Source organism: Neovison vison, chromosome 8 (genome assembly GCF_020171115.1).
Source record: "Neovison vison isolate M4711 chromosome 8, ASM_NN_V1, whole genome shotgun sequence".
NCBI lineage: Eukaryota > Metazoa > Chordata > Mammalia > Carnivora > Mustelidae > Neogale > Neogale vison.
Window position 1 is genome coordinate 112,219,921 of NC_058098.1, and position 14,612 is coordinate 112,234,532.

Below are 14,612 nucleotides of genomic sequence, written 5' to 3' on the forward strand. Positions count from 1 at the left end.
GTTTTTTGAGTACCGATAGAGTCCAGGAATAATATAAGCTTTGGGAGAAATGAGAAAACCACAACAATCTTTGCAGTTTTCTGGGTTCCTTTTGCGCTCTTATAAGCTTAACAGTGTCAACCGATGTGATGAGATGGTGTGTTTTCCATGTGGTGAATGAGTTTGAAACCCGCCAAAGCCACCGCCTAGTGAAGTTCAGTTCAGGCAGGTTTCTAAAGGGTTTATGTGTTCCTCACAGCCAACTTGACTCACAGGCAAAGCCACAAGAATACAAATAAAAGGTGTTCTATGACTCAAGAACTAAACACCCCCATCTTGACATCTGGCTGTGATTGTGAGGTACCTATTGTTTTCTGGGAAGGTAGTCAAAGGAGTCCCAGGCCCTTCTTGTCCAGATAGAGTGGATTCTTTGTGAACCTGTTCCAGCAAGATCTCAATGTACTTTCCAGAATTCCCAGAGGATGTCACTGCACATCTATGCCACTATTGAGGGAATTTACCCATAAGGTCCTGTATAGATTGAGGACATGTCTTAAGAATTTGAGGCTACAGTTCATCCATCCTCACAACCCACACTCAAGGCAGTGATGTCATCAAGGTCTTGGTCATCCAAAATGACCAGATCACAGGGCATCTTGTGAATGTTGGCAATGGCAGCCTTAACACATGACAGGAAGCATGGCCAATAGTCAACCAGGTATGATGTGAGCCGAGGAAGCTAGTGGATGACACCTGTCTCTTCCATTAACTCACAATCACTACATGCATTCCCCTTGTGGCTGGATCGGAATCTTTGCAGTCACCATTAACTGACAAAATTCACACTCAAACTGAGCAGTGCAGCTGGCATAGACAGCTTCCGGAGAACAACTAGAAATTAAAGAGGAGGAAGCTGGCAGTTGGATCAGTTAGGGAGAAGGTACACTGGGGTCACTGGACCATATTCTTACCTAAAGCTTTTCAGTCCCGGGCTCTACTCAGTTAAGGATAACCGCCATCTTGTGTGACACTGGGTTTACCATGACACTTAGTATCTTCCCCCCATTTCAAATCCTACCCTCCCTTTTGTTTTGGTTGGGTTTAAAAAAAAAAAAAAAAGATTTTCTTTTTTTTTATTTGAGAGAGAGAGAGAAGGCACAAACAGGGCAAGTGGGAGAGAGAGAAGCAGACTCCTCACTGAGCAGGGAGGCCAATGCTGGGCTTGATCCCATCCAGGATCATGACCCAAGCCTAGGGCAGACATTCAACCGATTGAGCCATCCAGGCACGCTCCGCCCCCCCTTTATGCCCCTTTGATACAAGAATCCCTTAGTAAATGACCTAACTCTGAAAACTGTTTAGTTGCCATCCTTGATAATGTCTTTTTCTTTCCCCTCTCCATCCCCTTTACCAGCAGGTCCTGTCAACTCCATCTCTGAAATATATCCACCCTCTTGTCTCCATCTTGATGGCCACCTTTGGGTCCAGATCACCACTGTGTCTCCTGGATTCCTGCCACACTCTTCTCTTCAACTGTCTTCTCCATCTCCACCGGCTTCTTCCAATCCATCTTCCATCCAGCAGCAATACTCACATTTTAAAATGACAGTCACATCACATCCCTGTGATGTGATTAAACTCTCATTGCCTTCTACAGCCAGAGTAAAACCCAGCCTCCTCAGGGCAGCCAACACAGCTCTGCCCTATCTCTACAATCTCATCAGCTCCACTGCCCCCTTGTTCTCGCCTCTCTAGCGCCCTGGTCTCTCTGCTTCTGTCCACAGAAAGGCCCAAGCACTGCCCAGGACAGCAGAGAGCAGGCAGTATTTTACCATACATGCTGATGGGGAAAAAGAACAGGAAATAGGAACAGAAAAGTATCTTATAGCCAACCAATTTGTTTTCCTTTTAAGGAAGCTATAAGAAGATACATGCTAATACATTTTAGAATAAATAGAAATCCTGCCTTGAAGATTAGCAAAATACAGGTTGCATATGGGCAGGGAGTATATTCACAGGCAAGTTCCCACTGTGATAGGGTGCCTTGAGCCTCTTCAAGCATTTGTGGTTGTCCCACAGCAAGAAGAATTTCCTCTCCTTCCAATCCAAGGATAGGGTCCTGGAGAAACTCAACTAATACAATTTAAAAAGGGCTCTTGGTCAGTATAGCTGTTTGCATTCAAAGGAAGTCACATTTGAAGCATTTCTTTCAGAATTCTAATTAGAGATTTAAAACATACCTGCACATAAATGGGAAAGCTTTAAATAGAGGTGTAGAACCATATTGAGGTTACTAACTTAATACTGTTTGAGCCATCAAATAAATGTTCCATAGTACTTAGTTCATAATACATTTCAAGTTATGTCTGGGCTAGTTTGGGTTAATAGTCCCTTTAATTATTCTAATGAGGCTTACTTGCTTGCCAAGCTATAGTCTCATTCCATTTAACCTATTATACTACCATATATTTTTTGATGGGCTCCCTACAATTGGTGCTGAGGGAGTCACTTCTGTCCAGGGAAGAAGAAAGTTTATCTTTGTGATCTGAATTCATGCATTTATTTGGCAAAGATTTATGAGCACCGACAGCGTTCCTAGGCAGAAGCTGCCAACACAACACAAACAAGACACAGTTTATACCCAGGTAGGGGTGAACAAGTGATTACTATGCAGAGTGTAACGAGCGACAGGCAGGCTTCAGAAGGGTTGTATGGAAGCTGACACACAAGGAAAAATCAGCCTGAGCCTGGCAGAGTGGGAGTGGGAGTCCCCAGTAGTGGAAACAGCCTGAGCAAGGACGGAGCCAGTGACCTTCCCTGGGTAGCTCACCTTGACCTTGTGGCCTTCTGAGTCTCTAGGATCCTAGATTCGTCTTCATCTTTAGCCCAGGTAACCTTGAAAGTCCAAGAACCTGGGTTCCTTAGCTCAGGTAATTGAGGTCTACCTGGGCAGTCCACCTTTAGTTGTTCTCAGGTATAAATTTCAAATGGGAAATCTTTGAGAGGCCACTCCCCTGCAAGTAATAACGTTACTTTTTGTGTAACTGAGGATAGATTCAATTAAGAATGATATGAAGTGAAATGCACAGCCAATGAAAGTATAATTCAAAAGAAACTTATTTTAGTCACTGTATTTATTAATCCTGGACTTAGGAAATCATTTGGGTTTTAAAAGGGTGACTTTAATTTTTACTTGTACTTTACTGCATTTTACTAGAATTTTACTTGTACTTTATTGTATTTTACTACCAGGGTATAAACTGTATCTTGTTTGTGTTTTGTTTCCAGAACCTTTGTTCTCTTTCACTGATGTTTCCTAAGGGCCTAGAATAGTGCTCGGCCCCTAGTAGGCACTCAATAAATATTTCTTGAAAGATATAGTGGCTTTTATGGAGAAATTACATTCTCTGCAAGTTTCCTACATCATGGACTCTAAAGCGTCCATGTACTCCAGTGAGAGGGGTTAGGGTTCCCTCAGAGTGAGCTACAATTGTTCTAACATTGCCAGTAAACCAAGGACGACATTGTTAAAAGGAGGGGGCCGTGGGGCTTATGATGATCTAATCCAGGTTTTGGATGAAGCTCTCTTTTTTGGTGTACGTTGTCTATCGATGGCAGATGGACATAACTTTAGTCTACAATCCCAAGTGTTCTGTAAATACACTTCCCAGCCCTATCTTGCAGGACTGGGAGGAAATTGGCCCTCATTTACTGTTGGGGATATTCACGCACAGTTGTGCCTATATCCTTGAGGCTTCCAAGGGTCAGACTGGCTACCAGTGAGAAGGCCATTGTTCCAAGGGCTTTTGTTTCCCTGGACGCCCCACACAGACATCCTCTCAGTGGTCCTGATGCCTTTAGGGAGTCTGGGGCCCAGCTAATCACATGGTTGCCATGAATTTCTCTTTCAGCTTCTGGGATGCCCCTGAGTGCTTGAAGTCCCTAACCTCAGTCCTGAGCCTGTCCTCCCCTCTAGATCCCCTGCATTTCTCAACCTCAACCACCTCTGCTTTCTGCCTTGTAGAAAAATCTCCGAGGCAAAGAAATACAGTCTGGGCATGGCATGCATGTATCAGTGGGACAGAGAGAACTTAAGAAGAACAAACAGATTATCTCAATAAATTACTCTGCTCCGTGCAGTAGTGAGCAGCCGTTTCCATCATCCTTCATTCATAAGCCAGTGAAGAAAACACCTCCTGGAGAAGCCCATGGGTGGGGACACAATGCCTGACTTTGGCAACATTTGCTCACTCTTCAATGACAGTAAATAGAAAGCAAGAACGTTGGGCACAGCACTGCTTGCTCTGAGCTCAGTTTGGCTGGAAGGCAAGGAGGCTGTTTTTGCCAACCCAAGTTTGAATGTAACTGAACTCCCCTGGCTTCTGGGCACCTTTCTGGTGTGTGAACCCTTCAACCTTCTGTCACTCCGAGGCTTTCTTCCATTCTCACCTCAAATCCCTAGGAAGCTTCTCGGAAACTTCAAAAGTCACTCACTCAGACACTGCTTTGGTGGTTGGAATATAAATGTTGAAGAGTCTTGACATTCTCTATGGGGATCTTTAAAGAAGACTTCAAAGAAACAGCTCTCCTGCTTTGAGAATTTCCCACATAAGTAATAAATGAAAATAATTCCCCTTTCTATATGTCTCTGATCTCACCCTGAGGGATGGGTTTATTAAACAGGCCTGAGAGATTGCTGAGGAGTCTCTCCACGGGTCTCAGGAGCTTGTGTGGTCACCGGAATCACTGAACCTCTCTGAAAAGGCTCACGTGACAATATGTGGACACTGTCATTTGCAAGTCGGGCTTTATTGGTGGGGAAGGGGTGCAGGAAGGGGTGGATTTCATTATCATTCCCCTTTCTTAAGTTCCAAATCAGTTTTTATAACAAAGGAAAAGTGCATCTTTCACGAATTTAAAATCTGAAACAATGTCTTACTTCTGGATGTGGCACCTTCCCTAATTCTACAGAGCATCTCTATTCAGCACACCATGTGTGTAGGGAACAGGACAATGTTGGAGTTAAAAAGAAAAGCTGGGGGGCATCTGGGTGGCTCAGTGGGTTGAGGCCTCTGCTTTCGGCTCAGGTCATGATCCCAGGGTCCTGGGATCGAGCCCCACATCGGGCTCTCTGCTCAGCAGGGAGCCTGCTTCCTCCTCTCTCTCTGCCTACTTGTGATCTCTGTCAAATAAATAAATAAAATCTCAAAAAAAAAAAAAAAAAAAAAAAGAAAGGAAAAGCTGAGAAGTTAGCTGGTGCCAACCCGTCTATCTAAAGATAAGGAGAGGGGCGCCTGGGTGGCTCAGTGGGTTAAGCCGCTGCCTTCGGCTCGGGTCATGATCTCGGAGTCCTGGGATCGAGTCCCGCATCGGGCTCTCTGCTCAGCAGGGAGCCTGCTTCCCTCTCTCTCTCTCTCTGCCTGCTTGTGATTTCTCTCTGTCAAATAAATAAATAAAATCTTAAAGATAAGGAGACACAATGGAAGGATTTTAACTTTTGTCCTATACCCTGGCATGGGGAAAGGATTGAGAAAAAATTAAGCAAACATCCTAAGGGGGATCCTCAGCTTTCTTACCACGAAAATGGAATCATTGTACCTATCTCACAGAGCTTTCTAGAAGGTTAAATGAAATCATACCTGGAAAAAAAACAAAACAAAACAAAACATAGCCCAGTTACTGGGACACATGAAGTGCTAAATAAATATTAACAGCGGAGGATACTACTGCGGCTCTGGTCCAGAACAGTGACTCCCAGTCCCAGCTGCACATCTGAACTTTCTGGGATGTTGTTTCAAAAATACTCACGCCTGGGTCCAGCTGCAGACATCCCAAGTCAATTGGCCTGAGGAGGGGCCCAGTTCAGGTGTGGTTGAGGAATTCACTAGATGATTCTCAATGTGCAGCCAAAATGGAAATCCACTGCCCCAGGAGATCCAAGGACAAAGGAGAAACTATATATCCTTAGCACTAGCCCATTACCAAGCAGGTGGTAGAAGGAAGAGCAAGAAGAAAACTTAGAACACCAAGGTAAGGTTTTCAAAGAAGTTTTGAAACTGACATCTTTTGTCAACAGTAGGTTAATGACCCACCCAGTTGAAATGAAGCAATTAGTAAGACTTCATAAGAGTCTTAGTAAAACAAGAGTTTCTCTCTGTCCACATGGCTAAGGAGACCCATCCGCCCACCACTGAAAGAAGACACACCCATGTTAACAAGAGGGCAGCCATTTAATGCAAAAATCCAGTTAACAGAAAGAGACAGAGGTTAAACAACAGGTAAAACATCCAACAATACTGCATAGTGTCACAGATTAGCTCTTACGCGGTTGGTCTGTCTCCCTTAGGATCCGGATTCCAGTACGAAGACAGAGAAGAGACGCCGGTTGAAAATAAATAAATAAATAAATAAATAAGGCAACAGAAGGGGAATCTTCCTGTTGACAAAGAACATCCACGAATAATGCACGAATATTTGGTGCTGACACAACAAGACACCCTCAGGACAAGTTCCAAAGATACTGCATTAAAACTGAACAAGCGTGGTACGGTGACAAGAAAACTATACTCGCTTTGTTATGAATCCTTTAGCAAATAGAAATGACTCTCAGGTAATTGTTATATACAAACTTTCTGAAATAAATGGCAATCATACAAATTTTTTTTTCCACTGCAATTTCCTCTTTTTTCTAAACCTAGAAATGTTCCATGGCACCGCTCCCTCCGTCTCACAGTCAAAGCATAGATAGTCATTAAAGCACTTGAATCCACAGTAGTCTTGTCCGTAGAAAGGTATGGAGGTTTTGCATGATTTTTTTCTATCAGTCATCCAGAAAGGGCTGGCAGGCAACAGGTTGGAATGTAAAAAGACCGTTTTGTGCTTGGGATCCCGACTTGAACTCCACTCTGTTCCTCTCAGGAGCCGTCTGCATTGTGGATGGGCCACTGAGCAGGGAACTCAAGTGTGGACAGTCATACCGTGGAGTCCCTGCCAGACTTTAGATGTGCAATCTTGGTCCGGCTAATAAACGGATAAGCGATGCAGAGACCTCCAGCTGCCACAATAAAGCCTAAACTACACCAGGCACAAAAGATAGACCAGCTGTAGCCATGTTCCACATCATCAGGCAGGCTATAAATTAGCTTTGGGAGCCGGTTCAAATCATAGGAGATGCTGGCAGCATACGTGCAGAGGGAAATGGTGCAAAATATCCCTATAAATAATGCAAAGAGAACAGAATGATTGGTTACAGTGTTGCCTGCTACAAGGCACATGCCAGACAGGACTTTGTGAAAATCAGGTCAACTGATGAGGTGGTCACACCAAATTAGTAAAGGAGCTATAATGCTCATGCTGGAATTAACTTGAATTCGTTCAACAAACATTGGCAAAACCTTTATGCACCAGACTGTACGCTAGGTATGGGAGGTGTACAAGTAAAGAACACAGGAGCATATTCTGATAACTTGAATTATGCAGGATTATCTTGCTCGGATGGTGATATATATTTGAATTTATTTTTGGGTTTTGTTCTTAAAGCTATGAAATAAAAGTTCTATCTTTAAGGAAAAGATCTTCTAGAATCACTCACATCTAAGATAAAACAGTCTTCTTTTCCCTTGTCCTATATCTGATCTGACACATTTTTATATAGTTCCAAGCATCATATAATGTCTGTTTTCCTTTTCAGCTACCATTATCACTAGCATTTGTCATGGTCCCTTTAAATAATATTTTAAATGTGTTTCTCATGTGCTAAATTATGTTTTAAGGTTCAGAGCATGACACATGTTAAGGCCTCAAAAAATCATTGTATTTTTCAATGAATGAATAAAAGCTTTTGTTTTTTTTTTCCTTATTCATTATTAATTTGTTTGAGAGAGAGCACAAAAGGTGGGGAGGGGGAGGAGGAGAAGCAGGCTCCCCACTGAGCAGGGAACCCAACATGGGGCTCAATCCCAGGAACCCAAGATCATGACCCTCGCTGAAAGAAGCCGCTTAACCGACTGAGCCACTCAGGTGCCCCAAATAAAAGCTTTTAAATGATACAAATTAAATCCAGGATGTTGGGATTGAGGTAAAATAGCTGAGTAAGGAGAACACATACTTCAACCATTCAGAATATACGAGATAATTTGGATGACATAAAGAAAGCGGACCGATTTACTTTTTTGTACCAACACATGTATGTATAATTATCTGTCCTTCCAGAACACTAAAATCAGAACTCTGATAAAAATTTCCCAAACACAGTATTTTTAGTATTTAAGTGACACTCCCAGGATTTAGGTGGTTCTGTTCCACCACAGTGGACCCCTACGGATGCTCCTTTGGGATTGCCAGGGGATCAGAATGAGGCTTTTGCCAGAGAAGGGTCATGAAAGCAGAAATGAACACCTAGTGAAGTGTTGGAGTATCCAGTTTGTTCCAAATCCTGTGCCTCTCTTCTTCATACTTTGGTTTATCCCACATACAATGGAGGTTGCATCTATTGGCTGGAAATTGCTTTGGGGATATTTTGAGCATCTCTGTAGGTGACAGAGACAGATTTGGGGACTCAAAAGAGAAGGCCAGAAGTAACAGATTTCCCTTGATTTTTTTGATAGAGCTCTGGGGATCAGAAACACTAGCAGAAAAGCAAACTCAGAGAAGACAGCAATTGGGAGGAAATAAAAATGACCTCAATGCCATTTTTAAGTGTCAGAATTCTGCTTGCTCTCAAATTACATAAAGGCACATTGCTTGAACCCTTTCCCAAATGTGCATTCAGAAATGTTTCAAATTAAAAGGACACTAGATCTGCAATAATTCGATATTTCCTACCCTTTGTCTAATTCTGTTTTTAAAATCTAAAGGGATTCTATTTTCCCAAAAAGGATAAAAATCTTATCTTGTGACTTCCTGCTCTAGATTATTATGGCAAACGTATCACTTTGAGTTCTCCAAAGATCATGATGGAAATAATTCTTTCATAAAGGAATGGACTCATCAAAAAATAATACTCCTCTGCTTTTTTCAAACCTTGTGAAGAGCAAATGTTCCTACATTTACATCAATGTTTTCACTGGCACCACAACAAAGAAAATGTTTATATATAATAAGGTCTTTCTAAGGAATACTGGTAATAGAACAATAAAGCAGTTAGAAAAAATTGATCTCTGGAGTATCAACAGGTAAAATATAATAATAGAACAATGACCCAATCACAGGAAAACAATTCTGTTTTGCATTCAACTGTCTGCACAGAGCTGAATGCCTAAAAGCAAGGCTTTTTACGAGTAATGTAGTTTTAACGACCTCTGAAAACTTGAGTTCAAACTAAGATTTTAAGCATCCTTTGATGTCCAAATGCACTAAGCTGAGAGGCAGGAAATGTGTATTTTGGTCCCCAGATCTGCTCCTAATCACTGTGTGACCTTGAAATTACCTAACCTGAGTCTTAGTTTCTTCACTCGGTGGGGGAAAATTGGGGGACTTGGTTACTGAAAACCCTTACTGTGTCAAATTCCCGTGATTCTGTTATTCCAAAATAAGGCATGGAGCAAGAACATTCCCCCACCCAAACTCCACCAAAAAGAAGAAGAAAGCTGTGTATATACTATACATGCTCCCTTTGATTTTATACTAAACATTAATTTCATTAGCCCCTCTCCCCTTCCAGCTCCACAAAGGTGTTTTTGGTGAAATGAATTTCAGCGGAACACCACCAGTTCACACAGAATAGAAAAAGATTGTAAGAAATCAGCTAACCTGAGGACTTGACCAAAAGGATGATTTTCTCTGCCCTCGGTGTCACGAATGATTGTGCCTTCCATCTGTGGACCTCATGGACACTGTGCTTGATGCCACTGATAGAAATTTCTGTCTCTGACGGAGCTGCTGAAACTCCCTAAAGCTAATCAGTGGCCCACCGTGAGCAAGAGTTGGGCACTTCATGTCATGCTTTTTGCTACTGACCTCACCTTAGAGCCATCTTGCCTCACAAACCCGATTGCTCCTTTTTCTTCCCTGTATCACTCCTATTTATTTATTTTATGCTGATATATATATGCATGTCTGTGCCACTTAAATTCTTTTTGGAAGAGGGTACTTGTCAAATCTTGACAAAAACCTGCCTTATTTTCTGTTGTCTTGACGCACTCTGCTTCAGGTTGGTGGGGAGGGTTACCATGAGCCCACAAACATGTCCTCATCCGCCCGCCCCCTTCCCACAGACTGTGTCATGGGGGTGCCCTTTGGTGACGTTTTTAATTCTTCCAAGATGCTTTTGAAGTAGTTCTGAGAAAGAGGAAAGCAAGGAGTCACCAAAAAGCATATGCAAGAGCTCCTATGTGTTAGACCCTCACATCTCAGAGTCACACAGAGCGACGGCATGGCTGTTATTTGTGGGATGGGCAGGCCTGTTTCCGATTATTACCAGAAAACATACTGAGAGGACAGAAAGCATTGTTTCCAACTTGCCCAACAAGATTTTGTAAAAGAGGCCTAACCCACTCAAGATATTTTAAAAAGGGGGGAAAAACATCCTCACTTCAAAGATACCAAGTGTAACTTAAATAAAGAAAACATCTTTGTTGTAGCTGGATTCTTATGCTGATACTGAGGAATTCTCTCTCTCTCTCTCTCTCTTTTTTAAGATTATTTATTTATTTATTTATTCATGAGAGACAGAGAGGCAGAGGAGATGGAGAAGCAGATTCCCTACTGAGCGGGTAGCCCAATGTGGGACTTGATCCCAGGACCCTGGGATTATGACCTGAGCCAAAGGCAGATGCTTAACCAACTGAGCCACTCAGGCACCCTCCTTTTATTACTATTATTTTTTTTAATTAAAAAAAGAACATTTTTTTAAATATACTGCTGAATTCTATTTTAGCTCCATATGCATATCTCCCAGCGCTCCTGTGTTTGCTTAGGCTGCTGTCACAAAGCATCAGAACCTTAGGTGGCTGAAACAACAGAAATTTTCTCACAGTTCTGGAGGCAAGAAGTCTGAGATCAAGCTACTGGCAGGGCTGGTTTCTTCCAAGGCCTTTCCCCTTGGCTTGCAGATGGTGGTCTTCTACTTCTCTTTCTAATGTCTTCCCTCTGTAACTGTGTCCAAATGGACTCTTCTTGTAAGGACACTGGTCATTTTATAGGATTAGGGCCCACCCTAATGATCTTATTGTACCTTAATCACCTCTTTAAAGACCCTGTCTCCAAAGACAGTCACATTGTGAGGTACTGAGGGTTTAAACTTCAAGCCGAGGGATTTGGGGAGGGACACGACTCAACCCATAACATCCTATGCGTGTGCAATCAATGTATGAAGTATATTTCTATTTCTTTTATGCGTCTTAGCAAGACTTTACTATTTTTATATGTTAATCAGTGATTCTGAAATTAGTTATCAAGCATCTACTACATCCCACCCCGGGTCTGATCATCTTAGAGGTGGTTTAATGAGTCCTCGTTGATCACAGCTGTGATTGGTTTGATGTGGATGTGATCAGGAACCCCAGGTGCTGTTTCCAGTCCACTTCCCAGCATGCATCTCAGGGCAAGGTAAGAGACACCCCCTGGACTAAAGTTCCACGTGGATCCTAATAGTGCTGAGCACAGGGAGTCAACAAAACCAGCCGAAAAAAAACTGAGTTCTATAACACATTGAGTTCTACCGACCTCGGGACCGGGGCATCCCAAGTTACCCCTGTAAGACTTACCCAGGGGGCAAGTTAGCGCAGATAATGCCACATGTTTGTCCATAGCAATCCAGTCCATGCAAGGTATGCAGCGGGGGTACAAAAAGATAAATAAGGTACCACCCCTGCACCCAGAAAGTTCAGTATCTAATGGTCCTTCATGAAGATCCATGAGGAGAGAGGTCATCTCTCCTCCATTCTTCTCCTAGGCTCTCCTTCCCTTCTGCTCACTCCCTGACCAGCCAGGAGTCTCCTGCAGTCCCTTGCAACCAGGACGGATACTCTTTAGCCCAGCTTGAATCCCAGGCTGGGTTATGGTTATTGGCTGTAGCATCTTCTAGAGTGAAGAGTTACCGGTTCTGAAAAGCCCGGGATGCAACTACTTTTCTTATAATGTATTAAAAAGCTTTCCACCAATATTCTTAATTAGAAGATACAAGGATATTGCAGAATTACAGGGTGGGAAGGGATTTTTTCGGATCAGAATGGAAGTAAATTTATGCAACCATCCCAGATCATCAACCCAATTTCCTTCCCTGAACTCCTCGAGGTGCCTGTGGCCAGCTGGCAAGCTGTAATTAGGGTAACTGGGCCCCTTCTTCTGACCATCCTCCTTTGATGTGCTTAACAGTGTGAAAGGAGTGGGAGCTGCTTCACCCCAGTTAGCCTGCTTGATAAATAACACAACTACAACACCCAAAGGCATAAACATTGATTTTTTTTTTTTTTTCCCAGTCCTTCAAAAGATGGCCTGCCCATCATCCTGGTCTCTTTGCTCTTCCAGCAAAAATGCCTCATGTGCTTTCACACAGATTGCTCAGAAAGCCATTCCTAAGTTGTCTTTCCTAAATGAATGCGCAAGAAACAGACAACACTTTAAGAAGTAAAATAGAAGATCCACAATGCACAATTACTAAATAAAAAAAAAAAAAAAATCCCATCTTTCCCTGAAAGATCTCAGCAATCTTATTTAATGCAAACCCTGACCTGGTGTGACATGAGGCTATTTATAGTCCTTATTGATCCTGCTTCGTGTGAATATTCATATGTTTTGCTGCAGAAATGTTAATGGATTTGATTTTAGACCGTGCCGAGGGTGTTAGATAATATAAGATCTACGCACCATATTTACCTTCCTAAAATAAAACTTAAAAATCCTGAATTCCAAAACACATCTGGCTCCCAATGTTACAACTCAGGTACTAAGGTTCTGTGGTTTTAGGTCATAACCAATGGACAACCTAGATAATTCTATATATCTACTATAGTGGCTTTTGGTTTTTTAGTTTTGTTTTTTGTTTCTTTTTGGTTTTTTGGTTTTGGGTTTTTTTTTTTTTTTTTGGTAACGTGTTGAAGCAAAAGAAAGGATAAACGACCACCATGGGTGTTGACTGTCCCTGAGCTTTCTTGAGCAGCCTGGGCCCTGTTACCTTTCTGTCTGCTGTCACAGTGCTCAATGGACAGCCCTGCCTGGGCAGGGGAATGGATCCAGTGAAGAGTGAGGCCCCCGTGAAGGGAGGCCCAAGCTATAACTAATTTTTGAGATTCCCAGTGTTTTAAAAGATAATAAAACAAGAGCAACAGCGACATAAACATTATACTTTAAAATGCTTACATTGAATAAATAAACACTTTCAAATCTTTGTATACATAACTAAAATTCTAATCATTTGGCTTATAGCCCCATGGCGATCTAACACAATCCGTCGTCAAATGTTGATGGCAAATGCTTTCACAGGCCAACAGCAGATGAGCTGCAAGCGTCTTACCCTCTCAGTCCTCTGCCTGTACCTCTTCTATATCGTGTGTGTGTGTGTGTGTGTGTGTGTGCATGTGTGATCTCAGAGGTCCCGAAGTCCAAGGGCCACCTCTGGGGCCCCTAGGGGATATGAAGTCTATGGCCGGCCCTGCTGGAAGGCCCTTTGTGAGGCTCCAGGGGAAAGGAAGGGGGCAAACACCAGCACTGCTGGCCCACATGTGGGTAACCAAGAACTGTCTGCAAGCAATAAGGCAGAAGGAGGAAGACTGTTTCAAAGTTTCCATTTTAACATCTCAAACTGTCACATCACTGACGCTCTTCATTGAAGGCTTGGCTAATAAGTTCAGGCGGAGAATGGAGATGCCAGCACATTAGAAGCAGCTAAGTTTAGCATCAGAAATCTGTGGGAGAGATGCTGACAAGGGCTGCTGAAGACACTTCTGCTTAATTAAAATCAATTCTTTTAACCCTTTGCTGCTCACCTCTGCAGCTACTGCACGTGAACAGCCTCCAGCTAATTTATCTCGGGCAATGGATTCATGTCGTTACCCGGAGTTTGCAAAGGAAAGGTAAAGGAAAGGAAACCGCAAAAAAATAAAACAAACCTCTCTAAGCCCAACAGTAAGGGAACAGATGAGCATGACATAGCAGATCCGCCCACGGCAAGGGCCTGCAGCTCTCCAACGTTATTGAAAACCACTGAGTAGAGCAGCGTAACAAGCTTATGGTGGGAGAGTAAATGGAAGCCCAGAAAACTAAGTTCTTTAATGGGATGATGGTTGTGAACTTCTTTTTTTTTTTTTTTAAGATTTTATTTATTTATTTGACAGATAGAGATCACAAGTAGGCAGAGAGGCAGGCAGAGAAAGAGAGAGAGAGAAAGAGAGGAGGAAACAGGCCCCCTGCTGAGCAGAGAGCCCGACGCAGGACTTGATTCCAGGACCCTGGGATCATGATCTGAGCCAAAGGCAGAGGCTTTAACCCACTGAGCCCCCCAGGTGCCCCTTCTTTTTTTTTTTAATGAGGCAAACTCATCAGTGAGATTTGATTCAGAGTAAGAAAAAAATATTTAAATCACCCAATTTTTCAGGTGGTGGGAACTACAAGAGGATTTTCCCCTTTATTCCAAAAATGTTGCTTGGCCAACCAAAGCAAAGAAAGCAAAAGAACGTTAGTTTGTGTCTGTTAGT

The 14,612-nt window shown here is 42.7% G+C and overlaps 1 protein-coding gene across 1 annotated transcript in view; it reads right to left on the minus strand.

The window, feature by feature from the left end:
- Nucleotides 1-6,190: 6,190 nt before the first annotated feature.
- Nucleotides 6,191-14,612, minus strand: part of TMEM178A (transmembrane protein 178A) — a 49,280-nt gene continuing 40,858 nt past the window's right edge. The window contains exon 4 of the mRNA XM_044261695.1: nt 6,191-7,192. Within this exon, the coding sequence (XP_044117630.1) occupies nt 6,951-7,192 (242 nt within the window). The 3' untranslated portion in view covers nt 6,191-6,950. The remainder of the gene's footprint in view (nt 7,193-14,612) is intronic.